At 39.2% G+C, this 27,915-nt stretch overlaps 1 protein-coding gene across 1 annotated transcript; it reads left to right on the top strand.

Moving 5' to 3' along the window:
• Positions 1-60: 60 nt before the first annotated feature.
• On the top strand, positions 61-25,809 carry LOC140236438 (telomerase protein component 1-like). Its single transcript, XM_072316362.1, has 23 exons — positions 61-336; positions 769-837; positions 1,963-2,069; positions 2,613-2,746; positions 3,934-4,064; positions 4,839-4,934; positions 5,598-5,690; positions 6,246-6,439; positions 7,617-7,728; positions 8,457-8,564; positions 9,334-9,507; positions 10,840-11,027; positions 11,820-11,977; positions 12,619-12,784; positions 13,324-13,417; positions 14,856-14,984; positions 17,358-17,491; positions 19,008-19,140; positions 19,920-20,039; positions 20,514-20,657; positions 22,612-22,692; positions 23,992-24,150; positions 25,573-25,809. The coding sequence occupies exons 1-23, from the start codon at positions 61-63 to the stop codon at positions 25,675-25,677; spliced, it is 3,105 nt and encodes a 1,034-aa protein (XP_072172463.1). The 3' UTR covers positions 25,678-25,809.
• Positions 25,810-27,915: the final 2,106 nt, after the last annotated feature.

Below are 27,915 nucleotides of genomic sequence, written 5' to 3'. Positions count from 1 at the left end.
CATTTTCGACATCATTGTGTTGTTCAGCCGCACTCGGGAGAAGGCAGTCCCCGTTGAAGAATGGGCTGCGGTTCGTCCATTCCCCCACCCATCGACGGCAATGCTCCTTTACCCGGTGCGGGAAGGGCTGGCTCTTTTTACAACCCCACATGGGGACCCAAAGAGTACAAGTACATCGTCAAGGAGACCTGGAACAAAGTGGACGGCACGCTGGACCAACTGGACAGCGCCCAAAAGAAACTGGTGATCCGCCGGAGCGGCTGGAAGACCATCCGCATCTTTGTTTCGTCCACTTTTAAGGACTTCCACGCCGAGAGAGAAGTCCTTGTGAAAGAGGTATGCATTGATGCGTAGTGTTGGCTGATGTTGGACTGCACTCTAAAGGGGAATGAAACCTGAATACTTATACCGGTATAATATGTTTGTGGATTCATGGGTGAATGCTGAAATATTTGATAGAACACATGAGTGAACTTCAGGGAAAATCGGACGATCAGTTCAAAAGTTGCAAATATTTTAAATTTTGACACAGCCATCACTGGATAACATGATTATAACAATCCACAATGTAAAACGTTAGTTTGCGTACAGTCATTGTTGCTACAGTGCAAGTACAGCAAGTTTTCTGCTTCTCTAAAACAATGGCTTGCATAAGATATGAATATATCTGTAACCACTGACAGTACATTGTCTACCATAAAATAAAGATATGTTGAGATCTGCCCAATCATATGTTGTTGACTGTTCCTTACCCGTCTATGTCAACAGGTGTTCCCTGATCTGAGGCAATGGTGTGAAGGGCGTCGTCTCCATCTGATCGACTGTGACTTGAGATGGGTAAGATTACTTACAGCTCATACTGGATGAAGAAGACAGTTTAGGTACCAGGTACTAGAGTGCACGTGAATCTGTGGAGGCTCTTCTCTGAGGACCTAGTAATAAGCCTGTTAACCCATTGAAGACAAGTCATGAGTATGCTTGGGCAGGTGTCTATGGGAAATACATGTACATGTTGTTGCAAAATCAGTCCGTCCTCAGCGGGTTAATTACACCTCATCCTAAGATGAGATAGAAAAGCACTCGGACACCGCAGACCTCTGTCAAGCAGCTCATGTTTCATCCATACATGCATGCTGAAATTTAGCCAAATTTCCTCCTCTCCCTCCTCACCCCCCCCCCCCCCCCAAAAAAAAGGAACGATAAAGGAGCCTTGTGTTTACCTCATCAGCTTTCCTGCTGCGTGACGCCTTGAGCAGGGCCGTGCTTTACTTAGTCCGCGTATGCAAACGTCAAATACACGCTGCTTGAACTTCCCAAGTTCATTGACCCTATTTGCCATATGATGAAAAATCCTTCAAAAATCCAGTAAGAAATCCTGGATCACTACCAAAATTTAATCATCTGTTTCTTGTGTCATGATCAAATTTCTCTGTAAGTTTTATCCAAATCCATTCACAACATTTTGAGTTATTTTGTAAACATAAAACAAAACACAAACATTATTTCCTTGATGGATGTAAAAATGCTTTCTAGTGTTTATCTCAGGCTGTTTGCTTTGATACATTCTCTATTATGTTGCCATTATTTCTCAAATGCTTACTGACTAGAAATACAGGAGCCAGTACTCTGCATCTGCAGTGGTTTGCACAAAATTAGTTTCCAAACACGCATAGTCTCCTGATTCAAATGTATCTTGAAAAGACGATCGGAATAAGAACAGCAAGCACTGCCTCATTTACTCTTCAATTTCTTCATTTCCTGTCAATTATTCCAACAAAAAAAGCTCAACCTCTTGCTGCAGAATGTTCAAAACAATAACAGCTGCACTCTTTTGTTTTGTTTTTTTTTTTTTTAGTGTGCACATTGACAGAGCCAGTTTTGTTTCACTAACTAGCATGCATATCCTTGCACATCTACTTGTTGCTCACAATGATATTCATGATGTGTTGATTATCTCTACAGGGTGTTCCAAAAGACACAACATCAGAGGAGACCCTCAGGACGTGTCTGGGGGAGATAGACAGATGCTATCAGGATAACATCATGCCCTTCTTCCTCAATCTCACCAGGTAAATTTAATTAGGGAAACTTTGTAATATATCCAAATCTGTAGATATTTCTGTGTGGTGATATATAAAATATTCTATATCCCAACACCTGTTTTATACTTTTGTTTGATAATCTGTTGTTGAAACCTTCATCTGATCCAGCTTGGATTCACTAGTTTCTAGGTAGAACAAGGCAGGGCAAGCTTTCTGGTTGCTAAGAAAAAGAATGGTGAGGGCTATAACTAAAATGATGAGCATTTGTAATTGCGTACAAGTCTTGAAAAACCAAGAGCCTACTGTCACCTCATAAGGTGATTTCTTTATACTGTGATGATGTTCGAAATTAACCACAACTTTTCATTTGTTTCTTGTGCACTAACAAAAAATTTTTTTTTTACATGTTGAAATTAACTTTTCCTTAATCAGTTGACTTCGACACTGATTACCAACAACATAATTTTATTGTATCTTCAATAAGAATTCAAAACCATCTTTCCACTACCCACCTGATGTTCTCAGGATGAAATGTTTGCAAAATGTTGTATTTTACTTTTGTTTCATCAGTGAGCGCTGCGGCTGGATACCCACATCTCAAGATGTTCCGTTGTCGGTCACCAATGAATACAAGTGGGTCCATGGCCTATCAGTCACTGAGATGGAGATCATGCATGGGGCGTACAGAATAGACAACCCAAACTGTGAGTCTCCCTAGTGGGTAATGTAATGCTGATATGTCACTTTAATGATTACTGTAATTGTGTATATTCCATTTGTGGGTATACATTTGTGTGATATGCACACTGGTCACAATGTGAGTACCATAAAGTGTGCAATTTTTTGTCATTGTCTTTAAAGTTTTAACACCACTACAAAACTGTCATTTTTTCTATCTGTTCATGAACAAGTCACTTGAGATTGCCATCTTCAGTTTAAGTCTTTTGACAATGAAAGAAAAAGATACCTGAGCTGATATTAGAAGATTTCTGCAGTTTGAAGCTTCAGTGCAATGTTTACAATAATGTCGATGCAAATGATTTTACACATCCATGTCATAATAGGTTTCCCTTCCTTTCACATAATATCGATTCAATTCAATCACACTTAATTTCCACCCAACAAAAGGTAATACATAACACAAAGCATACATTTGACAAATTGTATTGTTTAACAATTTTTGAGAAGTACAAATCATAAAGTATGATACAATATTGAATGAATGTTCAATGAGAGAAACAATGCACACTTTGCAAGGATGACTAAAGAAAATATAGCGATAGAAAAGAATGATTCACTCAAAAGCGGAGCTTGTTGGATGTAGATCACTTAATAAACAGTATGCAAATAACATATAGATATTCAAAATTTATCTACCTTTGTTTGACAGTTAGAGCATCATATGTCTATTTCTGTATATCATATCTATTCCTATACCTTTCTCTTTCTCTCTCTGTAACTATCTATCTGTCTATCTGTCCATCTACCTATCTGTCACTATACAACTGATGTTTCAATTTATCCATGTCTGTCCAACTGTAGCTATCTAATCTATCTATCTATCTATCTATCTATCTATCCATGGACCATGTACTGTATACGCTGTTATTTTAGCATACAGGTATTTTTGCAAATGAGGAGGTCATAGATATTAGTGCAAGATGTTGTTTTTGTGAATTGATGCTGATGCTAATATAAATGCACTTTTACCCTAGCACATGGAGATATCTTCACGTGTTGTTAAATTTGCAATCCAGCTGTGATTAATAGAATTCACGAAAATTATACCCTTGTGAACATAGCAGCTTGTACAGTGTCCATCTTTATAGGAAATGTGTGTTTATCATACTGTATGTTTTACCATGTGTCTCCATCCTTACCCTGCTTACAGCACTGTTCTTGGTCAGGAACAGCTCCTTCCTGGAATCTCTCCCAGAAGAGTTCAAAGATGACTTCCTTGACCCTAATCCCATTGCTGCCCACAAGCTGGAGATCCTGAAACACATGCTGCATTCCAGACTGGTAAGTGGAAGGAAGTGTAAATTAATTGATTGCAAAAAGTGTTGTAACCATGGCAATGTTCTATCATACATATTTCTATATTGCCATGAATTTTGTCCTTTGGAGGTTTCATCTACTCGACATCAGTGTTGTAAGAGAATTTTACTAGCCAAGGTAGAAGTGCCAGTGAGAAATAAAATCAAAATTGTGTTCTTTTATGTGTATACACATGTACAACAATTTTTATCAAGTATTATACTTTTTTATCATTTAATCATGATATTGTCTTAGGAATTACTAATCCTCTCCCAACAGATTCCATGCTTTGCTGAGTCTAAAGTCGAAGCATGCTACAAGATATATATTTTACAATTTTAAATGCACATTATAGATCAATATACTACAGTTTTAAAAATTTCATTTATTTTTCTACAGAGCAGAGTGAACGTTTTCTAGGGTGTACTTATCATGTGATGTCACATGTGATGTCATGTGATGTGATCATCAGTAGTCAGAAGGTACACTTGTAATTGAACATGTCAATCATTATTTTCTATCTTATCTGTGGCAGGAAAAATGGCAATCTGATTGTTCGAAATGAATGGTTTGATGTATCCAGCCATTTGAGATCATATAGATATTACCAGTTCTTGGATGGCATTATTCTTCACAGAGTCATGATGAATAATGATGGATGCATTTGCCGGATGAGTTTTGTCGTAGGCAGTTGAGGTCATTTTGGTCTTCGGTTACATCACTCATGTGTAACATGACTTTGTATGCTGTTCATGGCAGGGAAAGAGGGTGCAGTGGTATGACGTGAAGTACTCGGGTGTTGATGACCATGGGAAGGTGGAGTTTTCGGGTATCCATGACAACCTCGCTCCCAAGGTAAGCTTGCCACGTCTGTATCACTCCTCTCTCATCATGTGAGTCTTTAGCAAGTTGAGCACAAGCCTTAGTTCATCCAAAGGATTTCTGTGCACATGATATCTCAATGTCTAACCCTTTCAGAACTAATTGCTGTGAAAATGCCTTCAGTGGGATATGTTATGCAGTTGCCAGTGGTAGTAAATGAGGTTGCACAAATGATGCATTAATTTGAATTTTTCCTAGTTGTTGCTTATACCATTGTATATGTGCAGTTCCGCAGTCCCACGCAACAAAAATCATGTACATGATCTTGATCACAAAGAACATCTCAAGTTCCACCAGGTCTTACTACCATAGGTATATTTATTATCATATGAGGATGCTATGAAGATGTAAATGAGGTCACGAGAATGTTGTTTGACTCATGCTTACAGGCATGCAATTTACATTTTGAGAATTTCCAAAGCTGATTGAGCAGTTGAAAGCTTTCAATATAGCAGTATTAGCATGAAGGCTTTTAGTATAGCAGTATTAGCGCACAAGCTTTGCTGTGAAGAATTGTGCATCGTTTAAAGGGACTCTTCATTAAATTGGTCTTAACTCATCAAGTAGATGTATTGAGCAGGGGCCAGAAGCTTCAATATAAGAATGTTGTATTTTTGTGGTTTCTTTCACTTTCAGGTGTTTGAGTTTTTCAAGGAAAGGATTTCGGAGCAGTATCCACCCCCTGATGTGAATCTGGATCCCTACCAACAGGCCAAGGAAGCACATGAGGTTCGAAAGTCTCCAAATGTTGTTCTACTGGTACCTATTCAGTATCTCCATGCAAATATTTTCCAAATTTTTATTTCCTCTTTTTCCTAGGTTTTGCCCATTTTCTCTTTCTAGTACCTGCAAAAATTCAATAAGATACTGACATGTCATCACTACAATATGAGAAAGTTAGCATGTATCCGCATGTTTAATGTTCATACATGTTTAATGATTGTACTGTGCTTTCTCTTTATGACGACAATTACCCTTTTTTTTAATGATGAAATAGCTGTACGTAAACTTACTGTCTTGAAATGTTGTCATTGTTTTAGCAGATTGTTATGGTATTTTGTGTGTAATGGCCTCTTCTTCTGATCAACATGAATGTTGTTACATTGTGTGAGTACATGTACAGCTGATTTTCCTCACCAACGTATACCGGTAATTCAAAATGCACCACAATCATTTCTATGGCAATGATAATTTACATTACTTTAATGAAAGGTATAAACATGGTGAAAGTACTGTGTTTAACATGACAACGTCCACTGCGTTTTACTCTATTTCCATCCACAGTCGTTCCTGAAGAGCCGTGGCTCTGTGGTCCTGGGGCGGAATGACATTCTAGAGAAGATCCAGGTGTACATGACCAGCGAGGGGAGCGGTAACCCCTTGGTGATCTCGGGCGGGGCTGGTACCGGGAAGTCCTCCATCATGGCCCGGGCAGCTGATGTCACCCAGACCATGGCACTGAACAAAAGGATACCTGGGTACGTAGTGGTGTCTTGGTGCCATGACTTGAGCATCTTAGCATCTTAAAGGGATGGTATAGTGTTGGTGGAGATGAGGATTGAGCTATTACCTTTTTGCGAGATGCTGTGAAACGCTCATGAAATGTTACAGAGCATACCATTCTAAGAGGAATTCAAAATTTATACGTGTGATGAAAATTGGTTTTGAAATGGCTGAAATATCCAAGAACAAAGTATTGTGATCCTAATAAAAGATGGGTCCCACCTTTTTATAAGGATCGCTTTGTTTTGGATATTTCAGCCATTTCACAACCAATTTTCATCAAATAGACGTATAATTCCTCTTGGAATTACATATTCTTTCATATTTCATAAGAGGTTTATCATTATCTCAACAAAAAATGTTAGAAACCTGAAGCCAGGTCTCAATCAAAACTTTACCATTCCTTTACCCCATTGAAGACCAGTTTTGAGTATACTCGGGCAGGTCCTATGGGAAATGCTTGTTACAGCAAAATCAGCTATCCCTTAAAGGGGTTATTCTCATGCTGGAAGTTTGCCAATGTAATGCAACCTTGCCCCACTTTGTTCTCCAGAAAAGGAAAAACCCGGCTAAATTTCAGTGGCCTTCAAAGGGAATAAGTATGGTGCTGTTGGGGTGACAAAAGATCATATCTAAAATATGTCAAATGTTTGATAGAGCGAGAAAGCAAGGCAACCAAATCACAGTAATTCATGGGCTTACCTTTCTTCTGATATGCCGTGGTGGCTTTTTTTTTTTGGGGGGGGGGGTAAGACAGCTAGGATTTGGACTGGACATCACTTGATCTGATGATTAATTTTTAAAAAAAAAAGCGATTTTTACCAAAAATTGAGATACACACTTTGGTCACCTCATTGATGATAATCATCTTCAAATTAGCGTTATGATTTCAAAATTATAGTAAAGATTATTAAATTCTTGTACATCCTTTTTGGTTTGTTCTCTCTGTAAATGAGGTTTTTTATATAACTGCCCTAGGTATCATTACTCTATTTTTAATACCTATGCTGTTTTTTTTTCTTCTTTTGCTTCCTCATCAAAAGTGCCCACATCATTAGAGAATAGTCTTTCTTGAAGATACGGACCTAAAAGGTTTTGCTCAAAGGGATGATTTTAGTGAAGTTTTGCTTCTTTCTCCGTGCATCTGAACAGGGGTGGTGACACAGGTTGGTATGTCTTCTACCACTTTGTTGGCGCCATCCCAGGATCAACAGACCTGGAGCTGTGCCTCCGCAGACTCCTCAAGGAACTGAAGGCGTACAATGTAAGTTGTCAAAAGATCCTCCCCTCATATGTCCTTAACCCTATAATGAAATCAACTTCATTTAGACATCACCCGTGAAATAATGTGAGCAAGATAAATCCCCTCTCTCAAAACTTAGAGGAAAGCTAAAGGCACAATTACATGAGATGTCAATATCAGAAACACATTTTACATATCATTATACAGTTTGTCCCATCAGGCATGTTTATATCTTCGAGAGGTGTGTGTACAATTCATGTGCCTTGATTTGTGTAAAACTCAAAATGGGAATGGGTGCTAACTCTTGTTACTGGCATAGTTTGTGCTAATGCAAATTGCCTTTAGAAGCTGGTTGATAGAAAAGAATAATAGTCTCTAGTAAGCAGGCAGTCCTTTATGCCCAGGTGGTCACTATAGGCAGGTTGCTTTGCAGCAGTGAGGTCCATTTGCTTATGTTTGACAGCCTTGTTAATGTCATCAATATTCTAGTTTGTCATTCTCTCTTAGCTTTTTCTTCTTTTCTACTTCTACTTCATGTCATTTTTCTTCCTCCTTTTCTTCTTTCTTCTCCATTTTAATCTTCTCCTTTTGTTCTTTTCTTCCTCTTCCTTCTTCGGTATTTGCATTCAATCTTTCAATAAATCATTATCATCATCACCATCAAAATCTGTTATTGTCATCATCATCGTCAACTGTTGTTACTACCTCTGCTATCACATATGTCTTGTGTGGACTCTTCCTTTCATCAGGAGGCTTCAGCTCCCAAAGATTTGGAGGCGTGCTGTCAGCTGGCGTGCAGCGTCTTGTCCAACACCCAGACCCAGCCCCTGGTGATCTACATCGATGCCCTCAATCAGGTATGGTCCTCATCTGGTCCTGAGCTTGCTTGGCCGGGTTCATTGTAAAGGCCGTGTTCGAGCGCTTTGAGGCAAACTGAACCGTACCGTACTGTGCCAGATTGGGAACATTCAAGCACTTTGTATCTTATGAGATATTTTTGGCCTCAAGTCAAGAGGGGTCGCAAGTTTTGTAGCAATGTGTTCATTCACCTTGTGCGCTTACGCTACGTACAGGTGTCCGTGATAAAGAGATTCAACTCTACGTGCAGGTGTCCGTAATAAAGAGATTCAACTCTTTGTATTATGACATTGTGTGTGTTATGAACATTTTTTCTCATGTGAACTTCTGGTACGGTGCACTTCTGGACCCATGTTGCGTTTGAGCATTCTCTGGCGCGGTATGGTACGCTTTTTAAGTCCATTGGAAAGCGATCCACATTTTGGCATGGTATGGTACGCTTTTTGAGTACATTGGAAAGTGGTCCACGTTTGGCATGGTATGGTACACTTTGGGAGTGTTCGAGTGCTCCTCTGGCAAGGGTATGGTAGGCTTTTTATGAGACGCTCGGGTGTTGATAAGAATTCCAACTTTGATATGTTGTAATAGCTGATGGAAACTTTGTGGTATGGTAATTTTTAAAGAATTCCTGACAATTACAGCAAAACCTTATTGAAGAGGAATGGTGATAAGTAAAAATGTGTTGAATGAAGTTGGAAAAAGAAAATGACTGATGAATTGCACTAACTGGAAATACTGATATTTGGCTGGTGCATGCTTGCCCCACAGTTTGATGACGACCAGGGATCGGCCATCCTCAGCTGGTTGCCACGGACACTGGCTCGTCAGGTCCGCGTCATCCTCTCCATGATTGACGACACCCCGCCCCACAAGGAACTCTTCAAGAGGGCGGTGTCTCCGGACGAGGTCGTCGTCATGCCGCTGGATATGACAGCAAGACAGGTGAGATGTGACGCATTCTTGTATCAATACTAACAGTGAAATACTCCAGTGTTTCACTCTTTTCATTACCTCTGCCAAGGAAGGAGGTTATGTTTTCATTGGCATGGTTTGTTTGTCTGTGCGTAAAATAACTCAAATAGTTGTGAACAGATTTGGGTGAAACTTGCAGGAAAGGTTAAGAATGACACCAGGAAAAGATGATTAAATTTTGGTAGTGATCCAGAAATTTTTATGGATTTTTTGAGGGATTTTTAAAATATTTGGCCGGTAGGGTCGATGAACTTGGGAGTAAGCTGTGCATATTTCATGCACTTAAGTATGTGCTCTAGTTTCTGCTAGGCCGATGAGGTGCCGTGCAGCTGGAAGTTAATGACATAACGAAAGGCTTCTATATTGGAAAATCAGGCTATTTTCGGCATGCGTACGTATGGGTGGAAATCACTAATCTCATTTGGAGAACAAGATCTGTGGTGGAAATGAACTGCTTGGCAGAGGTCTGCATACTCAGAGTGCTTCTCTAGTTTGTAATGTGAATGCAAGTGCACCACAAAATGCATTTCCAAATAATAACACATTGTAGTACTTCAAACTTTGCACGAATAATCATGTGAGACTTGGGCATGAATCATCTCACCAAATACCAGCGATTGTTCAGCAGTGTGTTTTTCATGCGACCTGACATATCTTCTTGCTTATCTTCATGTGAGATGTGTGCATGCACAGCGTGTAATTTGGAGAAGAAAATTTGGGGGGCCAGAAATACCATGATACTTTATGAATGAGAATGGGACCAAGTGAATTATTGCAGACTCTATTGCCATTGTATTTGGCCAATTAGAATGGAGACAACAAATGACCATTGTATTATACCATGGAAGTTCAAATGTGAATACACCTCATAGTAAATGTGACTGTATGCAGAGTTAATTACCATGTACATTGCCTCATTGTGTTCTTCAGTTGAGGTTGACTTTTATGAGTACAAGGCAAAGAGTCTTTTGATTGTTATAGTTTCAGTTTTATTTTTCCTTGTTTGATGGTGTGTACTTTTTGATGCTGATAAATGAGTCGGTGTTGAAATGTCTGTACTAGTTCAGGTGCTATAAGGTGCAAAGTCACAATGTACAGGACAAATTTCCCCAGCACTGTTCATTTGTTTGATATAGTTACATAGAACCAATGATAGAGAGAAATCTTGGCAATAGGACGAAAAGCTGCAAGGATGACTTTAAAAATGTTGTGACTGAAACAATTGATGGGAACTTCAAGTTATGATTAGTTTCTGTATTGAAATTTCATGTTGGCACCATTATCAATGACTGGACTTTGCAGCAAATAGTGACCGAGATGCTGGGAAAGTACAACAAGAAGCTGGACGAGGACCAGATGGTCAGTCTGCTGGCCAAGGAGTCGTCCCAGAATCCCCTCTGGCTGTCCATCGCGTGCGAGGAGCTCCGCGTCTTCGGCCTCTTTGACCGCATCAACGATAAGATCAACAGCTTGGCCGATGGACTGTTTGAGTGAGTGTGTGAATCTCTGCCTCTTGCAACACGATGTTAACATTGACTCACCATCACTGGAGACCGCTGTGGTATTGTGTTTACTGCCCACCCCCCCAGCTCTTAAGTAGGAAGTTCAATCCTGTCTAGTGCATACGTTATATCCATGATGTCCGTCTTAACCCAGGTGTAGGTATGTGTGCCTGGTGATGCTTGAGATATCAGTGATGGTCCTATGAGAGAACAGTGCTTACACTGGAGAAACCGCTCAGGTCAGTCAGTATTCAAGGCCACATCGCGATCATATATCTTTTATTCATTTTCATATACTACAATGACATCGCACATCAGCCATTCCCCAGTTGGTTAATATAGTCGTAACCACTGACTTTAAAATCCATGTGTTACCTACAACACATTATCTCCTCAGTTGTGAAGTATGATTGAACTGAAAATGAATATGTAAAGAGTGAACTCTTACGGAATACTTAGACCTCCTTTTGCCAATGCCAACTTTTTCTTTTTGAGAGGTCAAGTTCTCCAAAGAGATACAACAGAATCCAAATTTCTACATTAAAATGAATGCATCATGGTGCTTATGTCTTCAGTCTGATAACCATTTCAATGAGGTAGTTTCTGACAACTCTGGCATACTGTTTCTATAGAATGCATTTTTTATCAGAGTGTCTGTCCACTGACCAGGAACAGTTGAACATCTTTGAAGAGGTAGTAATAATGCATGAAGTACACATGTGACCATTTTATCATTGTAGTTTGTAACATTCCTTTGTGTTTTTACCCTACTGTGTCTAGACTCCTTGAACAGGTGTTTACACGGTTTGAGGAGGAGAACGGCGGCATGCTCCTGGTGGCCACCCTCTGCCTCCTGGAGTGCTCTGCCACCGGACTCCTGGAGACTGAGCTCCTCCTCATCCTGGGAGATGAGGACAACCTCATGCCAGGGAATAAGAGTAAGATGGTCTTCTGGACCCCATCTCATGATAAAAGATGCTGTCATATAGCAACTCTTGCTGCTATGGCAAGTGTCAATAGTAATGACAAGAATCCCGCTTCCTGATTGGCTGTTGCCACAGGAAGTTGCCATTCCAGCAGGATTGCAATCATGGCATCTTTACTGAAATGAGACCTTGGTCTCTTCTCCCTAAAATGGCATCATCCAAGTGAAGCAAAGTAACAGTTTTACAATGGACAGAGAAGTCAATACATTTAATACAATGATTTAAAAGATATTGCAGTGCGAAGTGTGCTTTGTGTGAATGAGTGCCTCATACAATTACATACCACCTTTCATTAGGACCACTTTCATTTACTTTGTTTTAAGCCATTTTATAAACGATTTTCACCAATACACTTTTAATTCCTCTTTAATAGAACATATAAGTGGTTTCTAATCATCTTGCAAAAAGTTGAAACCTTATTGCCCGTTTCAACTATACCACCCCTTTAACTGTCTTCCCATAAGTCAAAATCTCTCAGAGTTGTAACTATCTTCAGGTTCAACTACCTTTGACAATGCCATTTCACAGTCGTAGGCTTTGCATGATTTAAATTCCAATTATGTCGTGGCTTTCCAAATCGTGCTCTTTTTCAGCCGGAGGAGGCAGTGAGAAGAAATACCACGACATGGCCCCCCTGCCGGCAGCCAAGTGGGCGGTGGTCTACCGCGCCCTCAAACCCTTCATCAGACCCTTTGGAGACAGTGGGGAGGGGAGGCTGGACTTCTACCACAGGGCCCTCAGCAAAGCTGTCAGGAGAAAGTGAGTCCAGCGATCTCCGATGTTATCACCTGGTTGAAGACGGGCTGATTTTTTGACCATAACATGCGTTTCCCATAGACACCTGCCAGAGTATGCTCGGGACTAGTCTCCATTCAAGGGGTTAAGGTTTTACAATGAATGAAATTTATCCCCAATCAAAAAAATTAGAATAAAAAAATACCCCAAACAAAGAGAGAGAGTTGAAGGAAGAAAGAGGGAGAGAGAGATTAGGAGGGGGAGTGGTGTGTGATTGAAAGAATCCAGTTGAGTATTGGTGAGAGATCTGCAGATTGTTGAGTGAAATTGGTCCATGGAGGAAGGGTCCTCCCCTAATAGAGAAATAGCACCCAAATTTTACATTTTGTTCTGTAGAGCCATCAAACACAAACTTCAGGATTATCACACATTATAGGCTTTCTGAATGTATGTGCTCTTAGTTTCAATCTATGTGCATTTGAGCCTCTGCATGTGGTTGCTGGAAAGCTGTGTGTATGTCCAGAAAGCAAATGCTTATTTCTTCTTTTCTTTTTTATTCAAAGGTATTTTGGCAATAAGACAAACAAACAAGAATGGTGGCACAGGAAACTGGCAGATTTCTTTTCTGAGGTGAAGTCTGTGGAGCGGAAAGTGGAGGTAAGTTCACAAAAACTCCTCATAGTAATCAAGCAAGTTACTTGCTGCCTGCCCAGCAGGAGGGCCTAAGGTTTGCATAGGCCCTATTCAAAAAATCCCACGCACTAAAAAGTTATGATTACGTCACGAAAGAGCCTGTAAAAAAAAAAAAAATGTGTTGAATTATGTTGTAACAGAAAATTTTATTTGGGGTTTTAATTTCAGGCTATGTCTCTTCTGCTGGGCAAGCAATGTGCTGTTGTCCTGGTCCATATCTACTTTCACCCTGGCTAGCTCATATATCAAAGTTTGCAATGTGCCCTGACTGGTATATTCTTCAAATCTATTTACATCATTTATGAGGCTTATACTGACCTTGATAAGATTTGGGGTGAAGCAGTCATGATATTAAACCCAGAGTAGCTTACTTAGAAATGTGCATTTCATGCTTATAAGAGTTTGTTCTTAAGCACTATAAAGCTAGCCTGAGGCTTGCTCTGTATCACAAGAACAAATTTGCATTCAAATTGAATTCCAGTAATGAATATGTGTAGCATTTAAAGGCTAATTGAAAAGCTTATAACTAAAGTGCTATGGGAAAATGTCTATAAATGCAGTGAAAAAAAAAAAAAAAAAAAAACCCTTAGAATGTAATGTATGTATGTCCTTGGATTTAGGTGAAGACTGTTGCATTTTGTAGGCATGGGGAGTAATCGTAGGTTTAAGTGGGTATCTTGTAGGCTTGTAGAGGAGATGACGGCGTAGTGGGGACTCAAGTCTAATTGCTGATCACAGAGACATCCCCTGGAGACTAGCCTGGTCTACAGGGAGTCGGGAGAGAATGAAACACGTTTGGAGACTTCTTACGCTCTCCAGCTGGTCTCCTTGGAGATGTCTCCGCGAAGTCTCCTTAGTCGCTGCCAGGTCATGGAGACTAATTTTGTCTACGACCTTGCAGAGACCCATGGGCACCTACCAGCGATGATGTGGAGACATCGCGCAGATCTTCGTTGACTGAGAATATGTCTTGGAGACATTGCAGCAATGTCCCTGTGACTTCGAGCAAATAAGTTGTCACCTTGTCTTAAGATGTTTCAGATACTTTATACGCCATGCATTTAGCAAGTTTAATTTTTCAGAAATCAGGACTTTCTGATAATTTCATGAGTGTTAAAATTCGCAATCCTGAAGCTCAGCAATGAAAGGGACGTGCAAGTCACATTCCTGTGGAGGTCAGAGTTCATAATAACTTGCGATTAGTACCCAACTCGGAGAAATTTTGAATATAAAAACCTCGCGAAATATGCAATGTATACAGTATCGCCCTGGAGTTGCCTTCTTGGTGAGAGCGCAAGCCATTTTATGGTCCTTCAAGTCACACAAGTCGCAGCGATGTCTCCTCGAGTGAGAATAGGCCCTTTTCTATTTCATGAACCTTTCTGTATTCTATCACGTACAGGAATTACCCATTCACCTCATTGCCATTGAGGACAGGTCCAGGTTGCAGGAGTTCCTGCTGGACTGGCCAGTCTTTGACCACCTGTACCGGGAGGACTACAGCTCCACCCTGCTCAAATACTGGCAGCAGGTGAGTAGGTTGATTTTCTTTTTTTCTTTTTTTGAGAGGGAGAAAAATGGGAGCAGCGCATTCAGGATAATTTTTATTTGACTGTTTGGTGCTCTTGTTTCTAGATGATTCTGAAACTTGTAATGTACGTATTTAGCTTTGTAGGAGAGGAACAGTTTGCACAAGAAAGCTTGCTACCTTTAATAACTCTGAATGTTTCATCAGAGACAGTGTTTTTGTCATATTTTTCTTTCGTTTTATTCCCATCAATTTCAGTGCGGTGTCTTCAAAGGCAGATGCAAACATTTCTTCTTCTTTTTTTCAAAATGAAGATTGCTGTAGATCCTTTCTGGGGGAGGGGATTTGCTGAAAGGATCCTCTCCAAGTAAAGATTTATATGGCAGAACGAGCTAACTCCACTCTTGTTAAATTGAGATATTTGTGATTTAAGCTGCTGAAAAAACAAAGAAAATGATAAGAGAAAACAGGATACTTTTCATCATAACTTCTAGAATACTCCTTGTTATGTCGCAATTAAGGTTTAGTGTGGTTCTATCCGATGATGGATTTACTTTGAAATGTTTAAAAATGGTGCTTAGCTCATTTTGCAAAAGAACTCTTCAAGAATTGTCAGTCATCATTTTAAAGGGACTGTACAGTTCTGGATGAGGTGAGGATTTAGCTTTTAACGTTTTGCGAGATATTCAAAAACCACTCTATGAGATGTCAAAGAGCATGCAATTCTAAGGGGTATCAAAAGTGTATTTGATGAAAATCGGTTTTGAAATGGCTGACATATCCAAAAACAAGGTGAAAAAAAGAGATCCTTATAAAAGGTGTGGCCGGTCGCCTTTTATTATTCCGACAATCCGTTCAGAAATTATGAAATTTTAAAGTATCTGCACAGTCACTGCTGGATAAGAAGACTACTACAGTGTATGATGTCACATGCGTACAACGATATAAGGAAAATAAAAAGAGAATTTCATAAAACTCTACTTTTTGAATAAATTGCACATTTCTTTGACTTGTTACTGACATATGTTAAGGGTAATATTATTCCCCCTGCCTTTTCAAAGAGAGAAGCCGAATGTTATGCGAGTAAAGTGAAAATGTTTTGAATTTTCTTTATTCTTTCTTCATATTGTTGTACACATGTGACAAGCTATAGTCACAAGCTATAGTAGTCTTCTCATCTAGCCATGACTGAGCAGAAACTTCAAAATTCATAACTTTTTAACAGATTGTCCAATTTTCCTCAAACTCTCACTGATGTGTTCTACTAATACTGCTGCATTCACTCAACCCACATGTCTCTGAAGGTGAACTTGTCCCTTAAAGACATCAGTTCAATAGAATGAAGATTTGATTTGGATATCTCTATTAAAACAGGCTGAGTGTTTCTCCTACGAATATTACATTAATGTAAAACAGTCTACATGTATGTCAATTGAAAAGATATTTCCAAACTCAGACTTGGATGATTTGTCATAATTTTCCTGTTCCCTGATGAATTCTAGGAATTTATTCATGATGCATCCAAGTTTGCTGTTCCAGAAAGTTAGAATCTTTTTAATCGCAGTTCTCATACCATATCTGTCAGGGAATTACTCGTGATGTCTTTGTTGTTTTGACTTTGTCTTTTTGGTCCAGTTAACAATCTCCTCCCTTAATCCTAATCAGGCTGGGCCTTTTTTAGCTGTGCTAAATCCAAGGGGGCAGATTTTGCTCCCTCCCCCCCCCCCTAATTTCTGTCATCATTGGTGCAATCATGATAAAATATGCAAATGCAAATTCTTTCCTAAAACTTGCGCAAGATTTGGAAAAAAAAGTCAAGAAGCCTCATAACAAGGTCTCGCGTTGCAGAACTATTGCACGAAATGTTGAGGAGGGGCGAACTCTGAATCCTCGCCCCCACCCCCTGGCCCTTTTAGGGTTAATATATATTGCAGGAGAATTCACTGATGTAAAATAATGTTTAATTTTCTGCCGATACTAGACCGAGCAACAGTTGATCCACTTATAAAGATAAAACAGGCACTGAATGAGTGGAATGCTAGCCAAATTTTAACAGAGGGGAGCAATTTAATCCCCATTTCCCTCCTCAGCCTTCGTGAAAGAAGATCAACCACAGATTAAGTCCTCTGTCAATAATGGAAATCCAGAAAGTTTTGCATGCATGACACTTTTACAAATTTCGCACAGAGCCAAGATGCGCGAAAGGTTTTGTCTGCACAATGCATTGAATGCCAGTGGCAATTTGCAAAAGTTTTTAAGCTGGGAAAAAGACTGTAGACTTCTATTCATGAAAGTTTCATGCTGCAAATGTTTCTGGTGTTACAGTTTCCGGAAATCAACAAAAATTTTTCCTCCTATCTCTCAAATCTCCATCAGCGAGAGAAGGACAACCCACAGTGGGCAGACACCCTCCTGGGGTGCTACACCAAGAGTCTGGAGCAGCTGGCCGGGGATGCGACGTCCACCCAAGAAGAAGTCTCCCGTCGCTACGAGCAGGTCTCCAGACTCGTGTGAGTGGAGGTTGTGGGGAGGTTATTGCAAATTCTGGCAAATTGATGGTTGCTGGAGAACCGAAATATTGCCTTCACCATACTCTGTCTATGAAAGTGGACACGTTTGTTTGTTGTTGTTTTTTTCACTGTGTACATTCTTAGAGTTTCTCTCTGTTCTTAAACCAATTTCTTCATTTTGATTATATTCCTACCTTTCTGTTTTACTTTTACAGTCAAACCTGTCTATCGTGGTCACCCCAAGGGAGATGAAAAAAAGTGGCCATTGTAGGCAGGTGGCCGCTATAGACAGGGTCGTGAACATGGCTTTTCTCTTGGGGGAATTGCGTTTAGCGGTCGCATACGGCAGGTGGTCGTTATAGTCGGTGGTTGCTATAAACAAATTGACTGTATTCTCATTTCATGCATTACTCTGTCTTTCATTTGTGCATTGCCTTTCTTCCTTTCTTTCTTTCTTTCTTTTTTTCTTTCTCTGTTTCTTTGTTTGTTTATTTGTTTCTTTCTTTCTTTGTTTGTTTGTTTGTTTTTTTCTTTCTTTCTTTCTTTCTTTCTTTCTTTCCGAACCCCTGCCTTACTACTATATATTTCCCTTTATCTATATCTGGCTTTCTGTCTCTATCTTTATGTATAGCATGGTTGCCCATACATGTGTGTATGTACTGCTCTTTTCTGACGGAGTGATAGCTTCAGACAGACTGATGGTAACGTGATTAAAAGTCCTGTATGAATTAATGTTTTACAAGGTTACAACAAATGTCAGGGACATAACAAATATCAAGAGAAAGTTCTGTTCTGTCACGTTCTACTCAAGAAATAACAGAAAATGAAGGTCAGATACATCATGAGAGTAAAGTATGATTTTACAAAGGGCCCTGCCGCTCTTGTTACCACAGCTTTGCCAGGTACTCATTTTCACACCCCCTGAGTTGAGAGGGACATCAAGGATAAAACCGTCTCATTCAGTGACTGTAACCATTTGATGGGACTCGATGTCGGTACCTGTGCATCCAAGTCAAGAGACCACAGTGCTCCCCTCGCGTCCTAATTTTTTACATAATATGTATTGCTTTGAAATGCAGTCTGCTGTCATATTCACCACAACTGGTTGACAAATTGACATTTATTGACATAAATGAGTACCAATTATGTTATGTTTTTAGTAGTTGCAATAAAAAGTAATAATCTTAACTCGATGAAAGAATCCTTTAAGTTGAGTAAATACCCAGTACCTGCTTGCTATAAAGGACAAGAACAGAACTGGTTTTCGAGCAGAAGCTTAGTAGTCCAGTGGATATGATGCTCATCTAGCAATCAGAAGATCCTTGGTTCAAGTCAACCTGAATATGTATGACCATGGTGTTTTATCATGGCTACTACTAAAAACTCTGAATAATCTGTGTGTATGTCTCGCTGAAGGGCAATTTGTCGATCAATTACAAAAAAAAACCCAAAAACATAAAGCAAGAATTCATTAATTTGAACACTGCCTTATTTGTTGGCTTGTGCATGTCGACAGAATGCAAGCGGGGAAGAATGAGGAAGCGTACAATCTCCTGAAGACGGCCTTGTCTACTGAGCTGGAGGAGCTTGGTGCCCGCCCAGAGAGGATGGTGGACCTTTATGGCCTGGCCTGTACATGCTTTGATGAGGTAGAGCAACTCATAAGTGATTCCAAATACACTGTACCATGACTTACCACAATGAAGAGTGAAGTCACTTGATACTGTTCAGTTGCTGATATGGCAAATGTGTGATAGTGTCGAATTTTTTTAAAAGTATTTTGGTCGAATTTCTAGACATGTCATAGATGTTAAAAGGCATTATTTTTTTTTCTTTCTTTATAAATGGGGGTTCCGCTTACAAGCACAGATGTCTTGGCCTTAGTATTGTTCACTTCTCTGTAATGATTTATGTTGGTTTATATTTTGCCAAATGAATAAATGAATGAATGAATGAATGAATGAATGAATGGATGGATGGATGGATGGATGGAAGGATGGATGAATGGACGAAAAGTGTACACTGAGGAGAAATGCTTTGAAATCATGCATTGGCAATCCAGTGTTTCTGATATACGTTTTCATGACAACAAATGTTGTATCCTCTTTTGTGTACCATTTCAAATGAGGTATTTGCTCTTCAATTATATGATTACCTACAGTGTATCATACAATACACTTATTCTATTTGACCTTTGCTCACCTTTGGCTTGGCGCCAGTAAAAATAACACTGCATGTGGTCAGGTGATACATTTTCAGGCGCGTTGTCTAGTACAGAGCATTCAAGATCTTGTGCCAGTCATGGAATATGAATTAATTGAAATTCTATTACTTTACAAATGAGGTCACAACATGTCCTTTTTCTTTGTCGACCCCTGTCACTGTCAAAGTGCATTAAAACGTTTTGTATGTGTGTTTCCTTTTCCAGGTGACGCGGACCAAGTACAATTTCTTCTCAAGGAGCCAGCTGAATGAACTTCGGCCGGCCATTGACTACGGGAAGAAATCCATCGCCATCCGTGAAACACTGGAGGGAGATGTGCACAAGGTGAGAGTGAGAGCGTGGCGTGATACTCGGATGTTTATTCATCGTTTCCCGAGCTGCGGTGTTGGATAGCCGAGTTGGGCTTCCAATGGTATCACCTTACGGTCTGAAGGATATAGATTTGTACAAATTAGCTGCAGTTTGCTGAAGCTGAGTCAGTTTTTTGCGTATGGAGACCATAGTGCTGTGCTTTCTAACCCCTTCCATATTTCTCCTCTAGTTGTCTGACATAGTCTGAGTTCATGTGTGAACATATCACAGAGATTGTCTGAAAAAGATTTTTTTTTTCTCTTTTTAGTGTCAGCTACCCTCACTTAGGCATCTCTATGTCTTGTGTAAATTACAGTTTTCACACAATGTCAAGGCATCATTAGAGCAGTGATGCATAATTTGTTTATTGGTTTGTTTTGTTTGTTTGTTTGCTTTTCTCAAGAAGTGAGCTATGTTTGTTTTTGTCCTATTATTTGTAACCTGCAGTTCAAGCTTGGCCAGAGTTTCATTCAGATGGCGTTCATTTTGGATGGGTGGAATAACTGCGGTGGGGACAACACTCTGTCTCGCTCCGAGGCCCATAAGAATGCCAAGGATTACACCGACAGGGCAATCAAGATCTACCAGGAGGTGAGCATAAACTCATCCAATCACTCGCATGACTGCACTTGTGACACCTAACTTTGCACGTAAAGACATGTAACACTTTAATGATTGGTGGTATGTCAGAAGGGTCTAATAGTGAAGAGAACCTCTTAAGCTTAGGTCTGTGCAATTGTGATGGAGATAATAGGAACGGTGAGAATGATGGTGATGATGATGATGATGGTAATGTATGGTGATGGTAATGGTAATGTATCGTGATGGTGATGGTGATGGTGATGATTAGGGGGTGATGATGTTGGTGATTAGGTGGTTATTATTAGGATGGTGATGGTGATGATTATGATGATGATGATGACAGTCACAATGAAAATTATGAATATAGTGATAATGGTACACGTAATGGGGGTGATGAAGGTGACAATTAAAGTGATGATAATGATGACAATGGTGATGGTGACAGTGACGATGATGGTGATGGTGCTGACAGCCCTGGCTGACAGTGGTGATTGTAATGATTTGATGGTGATGACGATGGTGTTTATAATGATGATGATGGTGATGGTCATGTTCATGGTCATGATTATGGTCATGGTCATGGTCATGGTCACGATGATGGTGATGGATGATGGTGATGATTGGGATGGTGATGGTTGATGGTGATGGTGATGGTGATGGTGATGGTGATGGTGATGGATATGGATGATGGTGATGATTGGGATGGTGATCTGGTGATGATGGTCATGGATGATAGGGATGGTGATGGTGATGATGGGGATGATTGGGATGGTGATGGTAAATATTTTGCAGTAATGATGGTGATGATGGTGATGATTGTAGTGATGATGATTCAGGTGGTCGTGGTGGGGTTAAAGGTGACGATAAAAGTGATAATTATGATGACAATGGTGATGACGATGCTGATGGTGATGGTCCTGACAGTGATGACTGTGGTGTTTGTAATGGTTTGATGGTAATGATGGTGATGATGATGGTGTTCATAGTGATGGTGATGGTGATTGTGATAATGACAATGTTTATGGTAGCGATGGTGTTAAAGGCGATGTCTGAGACGGTGGTGGTGATGGTGCTGATGATCCTAGTGATGGTGATGATGGTAATGAAATGATGATGACATTGGTGTTGATGATGATGATTATGGTGCTGCAACAGGTTTTTTTTTTCTACCCACAGATCACAAAATGCAGATTATATCACAAAAAGTCATATTTATGCTCACCTATTGATAACAAACAAAATCCAGCAAACCATACAATTCTCCAAATGATTTCACCTATTTTGTTTCTCTTGCAAATATTTGAGTTTTGCTCTGAGATTTTTTGCCTTGAATCTCTTGCTGATATTGTGTAACAACATAATGATGTTTATTAGAAGAAGTGAATGATAAATGACTTTAGGTCATATTTACTCAGGGTAGCTCCTTCAATGTTGGTCCAAGTCTGCGAGAGTGCAGTGCAACCACTTCTACTATCCCAGTTATTTTAAACACCCCTTTTCACGCTAGTGAAAGTAAAGTAGATGTGAGTGTTTGTACACGTAGTGGTAGAGTAGTTAAACGTCCTTTACGTCTTTGTTTTGTAAACATATTTATCTATATCTGTTATTTTCATATGTGCATGTACATTATCACTTATATTTTTGTGTTCATATATTGTAAATATGTTTGTACCCTCATACCCCGAGAGGGGGTCGATAGAGTCAATAAAATCTTACAAATCTTACAAATCTTACAAATCTTACAAATCTTACTAGTCACAAGAGATGTTGAAAGATTCAACATACCTGAACTCTGGTCAGTCTTTGTGGAATAGCCCTGCATGTATCCTGCATCTCCATAATGGATTGAATATAGCAAAGGGAGAAGCGCTGATACGTGGATCTGCGAAACTGCATATTTTGTGATCTTCAACTGAAATCGAGAGGCAGATGAAGCAAACTTCTTGATTTTATCTTGCAACAGCTGGGACAGAACGGCTACTTGGCCGATGCTGTGATGACAAAAGGAATTCTTGCTCAGAAAGGGACCCAGGAAAAAGTTGATGTGAGTACATTTCTTTCATACAGTCTCACCAACACTGCTGAAGCTGTCAGGTACTGTAAAAGTGGAAATTTTTACGGTGTTGAAATTTTCGCGCATTTAGCGCAACCAGAAACTAGCGCGAAAATAAAAGCACGCAAATATTTTCGCTTGCCATATGTTCCAGATGTCTTTATTCCGCGGAATAAAAAACATGCGAAACTCTTCTTGCCTGGCCAAGAGGGAAAATATCCACTTTTACAGTATGAGTTTCTTCAATTTGTCCCCCTCTACAAAAGAAACGGCGATTGCTTTTCGCGATAGCGATACATCGCTCGGAACGTGTGAAGATTGAGTATCACACCACAAAACTATTTGCATTATCTTATCAAATTTAGTTCATGGATGAGGACTATTAGAAAACTACCTGGTATTTAGAATTTAGAGTAACACTAAGATTCTTTGCGATCGTATTCAGGAGTCAAAGGTGATTTCAAATTCTGAACCTGTATTTGATTCACTAACACCAAAAATTTTTTCATCACAGTGTCTCGATGCTTTTATGTGAAGCATGTGCACTGCTGAATATGTATACTTAGCCCTATACTAACCCTAAATATTATTTCCTTTATTTTTATATGACATAGGCATCAAACAATAGATGTAATAGAAATAATCAAAAATACAGCATATCCAAAGACTACCCTTTCATTTTGTGTCATTCTCACACAAGATTTGCGTGTAATATCATTTGTTTATCGTATTATCAATTTGCAGACCCAAAATTCCAATATCATGGAAGTATGAAATGTGATACCCGTGTATGTACCTATCCCACGCAATGCATCATACGTCTCATATATTTCTTTATATTGTAATGAATAGCGCCCCTACATGTTGACTTAGAGAGATTTCAACCATAACAAAAAGTGAAGGTTGACTTGCTTTTCCTTTGTGGCAAATATTGATATCAAATACAAACATGTGTACTGGGGTTAAAGAAATATAAAGACAAAACATGATACCTTTATTAGCATACTAGTATTTCCAATGTATTTCTTTATGTTTTGGTAAATAGCGCCATCAGTGGGTGATCCTGAGAGATTTCAAATGTTGGGTCATGTAGAGTTGCTCTACCCATGTGATATGACGATGATTCGTCATATGATAAAGAAGTTAATAGCTTGGGCTTTATAAGGTTAAAATCAGACCAAATTTTAACCAAACAAAACACATATTGCAACCAAGATTTTGTAAATTGTTTTTATTCTATCATTGTCTTCATGGCCAATCGATGTTTGCTTTTTGTCTTGATTTCTGTAGCTCTTCAAGGAAGCCAAGGATCGCTGCATCCAGGCATATGGTGAATACAGCGTGCTAGGCACTCGCATCTATTGCAACATGGGTATCATGTTTGAGGACGACCGAAAGTACACTGAAGCTTATGAATGCTTCGTGAAGTGGGCAGAGATCACTCAGGAGGTAGGTGGTGTAGAAATGTATATGGACAGATTGCTGTCAATAGACTCATTCACACACATTGAAAGAGTGAGGTTCAAATCACGATTCAAATCTCGCTTTGTGGTGCTCTGGTTCACGCGTTCACAAGCAAGTAAAAAACTGTGATCCAGATCACACCAGTTCATGGCGAAGAAAAATCATGACTTGAATCGCACCGGTTCACATGAGGTCAAATTGCGCATGGGTAAGTCTGAGAGTTTGACCCGACTTTGACCCGAATGTCCGGCATACCTTGCATTATGGGATTTTTAAAAATCAGCACAATTTGCACAGCATTCATACACATTTGCACTGCAAATTATATTCAGAAAAAGGTGCCACTATTTCAGAAACATTACACTTTTAGTGGTGCGCAGATCACACTTTGAATTTCACTAATAATTACAATTATTATGTCCACACATATAAAAAAAACATTTGTGGCATCGCGATTCTAATCGCGACCCAAATAATCTCCACTATTAGTGGATTGTGAATGGCCCTATTTTAGAAAGATTCTCCTCCATGCCTGACAACTACCACCAGTATCTTTTTGTCACTGGAAAAAGAGCGAAGTGTCCTCTTTTGTTTCTTCCCCTTTGGTTTATGATATGACATTTTAATTAATCAGATCCAAACTGGTGGACCATCAGTTTACAAGCAGCGTACTTCAGTGTTTTCAAACCTTCAGCCAGCTTTCTAGTCATGAAAATTGTCAAAAGTTTGTCGTCGCTCCATTCAATTAGTTTGCTGTAAATTCAAAAACATGGATGTTTCACTGTGGCAAGTGATCCACTGAACTTGCTTTGAGAAACTCAGGAGACACATCGTATGTAGATCACTTTCTGCAATATTATCACATTGTCAGGCATCCCTCAGAAAAGCAACAACAACAACAACAACAACTTCCAATTCTTTGTGACCAAGTGAATAATGTTCATTATGATCTTTTTTTATCTACATTTGATATGATCTTTTGCGCATATCTGTTGCTGTAGTATGGAAAAGAGCTTGAAAACTCGAGGCAGCTATCATGAAGTGAAATGATAGCAAGATTTAACTTGCCCATAAAGTGATGTCCAACTGAGATTGTAAGTTAGAGTATGTAACAAAGTAAACATGTTGTCTTGAATAAATTGCTGCTGTGTACTGAGATGATAGTGGCTGTTCAGTTTTCTATGAACACTGGTATAAATTGTCTCTCCATGATGTCTGAACACACCTAGCTTTCTTTTGTAGATAGCAAGGTATTATCTTGTGACTCTAGATTTGAATTGAAATTGTGTCTATCTCCATTGTAACCCTTCTGTAGCATCAATCCCTTATAGAAAAGAAGACGTCTTCAGAGAGATGCAATTTCACATATTTCTAAAAGTCTAACAATTTGTTTTGTAATCCTTCCAGGTGTTTGGCGTGCACCATCCGAAAACCAAGCGAGCCGTGGACACCCTGGAAGAACCACGCTACATCGCCATCGCCCGGCAGGTAGCAGCAGCTGAGAAGAATTGACACCAACCACTTCCAGCCAACCACGCCCTCCTTCACCAACCTTAGCTGGCGGTGTCCCTGTAGTCCTTCCTATTTGACTTGTTTTGTCATTCAGAGACAGCAGAACCTTGTTATATAGAGATGCTTATAAAACAGAACTCTTTCATAACAGCATGATTTTGCAGATCCAACTCTTTTCATCCTTATGTTTTTGTTTTGTTTTGTTTTGTTGTTTGTTTGTTGTTGTTGTTGTTGTTTTTGTTTTTGTTTTTTTGTTTTTTTTTGGGGGGGGGTTGTTTTATACCCCGACATAGTGAAAAACTTAAAGGCACATACATGTGTAGACCCGCTGGTTTAGTCGAATGCGGCATATGCAGGCGCATGGTGCAAGTTTCCTACAGAGACCTATACTATTGACTCCTCTTTAGCACTTACCCTTTGACCCACTTCCATGAGTCCGAAGAAGTCTGATCCACTGTAGTCAGTGGTCTGATCACAGTTCGGCTCATGATTCAGCTGATGATGACAGCTTTAGCAAACTTCTTTTGTGACGTCATACAAAGAAGTCCGTAAGCATGCACCCTGGCATGCTTACGAAGGCAACATAACCTAGCAACACCTACGCGCCTTACTCTTGATGACAGCTCAGCTTCGGCAATCTTCGTATCATGCTAGTGGTGATCGGCAGTATCATCCAACAGCGCCCCCGCAACCACCATGTCTATGTATCCTTAATACAAGGTAATCATCTTGGTTTTTAGGTCCTCATGAAAACCGAGGCTCCTCTGGATCAGTTTACAGTTATGTTTTAAGCCCAGTCAGGCTGTGTGATGAGCAGAGGGTGTCTACTTGCTTCATTCGAAAACAATTGGCCATTTTCTGATGTCAGAATTGGAATCAGCTATGGATGAATACAGCTGACCAATGTAATTTCTCATTTGTGTAGTGTTGAGTATCCCCCAAAACTGTGCATATAATATTTTTCTTAGTAGATGAACATTATTATGGATACTCAGGAGTGTAGAAGGATATATTTCTGCCCTTAAGTTAGGAGTCATATGTATAGCATCTTGGGAACCATCAGCCAATGTATGATAGTGTTTTTATAGTGTTTGTACTTTACTCAGTGTTATGTAGTATACACCTTTCCTGCTGATGATTGTTACCATGCTCTTGGCTCATGTATTTAAAAATTTTTAATGCAATATTAATGGTCTTTCATTTACTAACTTGTCTTTCAACTTTGTACCACAGTGACTGAAAAAAATGTTTTGTAGGAAATTGTATTTTTCAGAAGAGTTAGATTCAGAGTATATTTTTACATTGTAATGCATTATAGGTTTTCATGTATGGTAATGTAAAGTTGAAAAAATAGAGAGATAAAAAAGAAAGAAAAGATGTATGTATTTACATGTAATATCGTTTGGCATTATTACTGAAAAGGAGAAAAGGGTTTCATATGTGTGCCTTTTTTGATATCATATTTTCAGCCAACATGTGCTTAAAGTTTTGTAGATAATACATGTAGTTCAGTGAGGTCTGTATAGCTTGCTTGGTGATGTCTTATACTGTGTGCTCCGTATTCTTTATGTGATATGAATGGTCTTACAATGTTATGGCATCCTCTGTATTCCTGAAATTTTTATGTGATGTGAATAGTCTTTCAATGACAAGTATGTTTTTCAACTTGGAGATTATGTATATGGGACTTTTGTTGTAGAGTGTAGTTTTATATTTATATACATTATTCCATTAATCTATTTTTCATGCAAAATAAAATATGTGTATTTTTTGCAAAAAAAAAAAAAGAAAGAAGAAAAGAAAACAAGAGGTGAGAGGTGGAAATGCTGAATGAAATCACCACGATACAAGAATACAATGCAGATTTTATGTCATTTATTGATGTATCACAGCACATCTGTGTTCGGGTTTATGCTCTTTCTCTTTTGGCGTAGTATTATATAAAGTATATTGTATGTTTTAAACAAAAGTGAAAAATTATTTGGTACAATAGGTTTATGTTTTCTTCTGATAGCTCCATTTGTGATGTAAATAGAAATTTCTATGATGTTATTTTATTCATTTAGAAATTGTCTTGAAAGATGATGAATCCTTGGCAAAATTGCAGTGGATCAAGCACTGGAGGATAACATATATTGAGAAAGTTTAAAGGACAAGTTCACCTTCATTAACATAAGGATTGAGAGAATGTAGCAATATTAGTAGAACACATCATTGAAAGTTTGAGGGAAATTGGAC

This window comes from Diadema setosum, chromosome 13 (assembly GCF_964275005.1).
Source record: "Diadema setosum chromosome 13, eeDiaSeto1, whole genome shotgun sequence".
Taxonomy (NCBI): domain Eukaryota; kingdom Metazoa; phylum Echinodermata; class Echinoidea; order Diadematoida; family Diadematidae; genus Diadema; species Diadema setosum.
Note: the sequence above shows the minus strand (reverse complement) of the source record. Positions and strands in the feature narration are given on the sequence as shown.

What these genes read in the sequence shown, in the direction of transcription:
- LOC140236438 (XM_072316362.1), top strand. Translation starts at nt 61, where the DNA reads ATGGGCTGCGGTTCGTCCATTCCCCCACCCATCGACGGCAATGCTCCT. An exon ending in AGGAACTGAAGGCGTACAAT is followed by an intron (nt 7,729 to 8,456) that starts GTAAGTTGTCAA and finishes TCCTTTCATCAG; the next exon opens with GAGGCTTCAGCTCCCAAAGA. An exon ending in TTGGCCGATGGACTGTTTGA is followed by an intron (nt 11,028 to 11,819) that starts GTGAGTGTGTGA and finishes TACTGTGTCTAG; the next exon opens with ACTCCTTGAACAGGTGTTTA.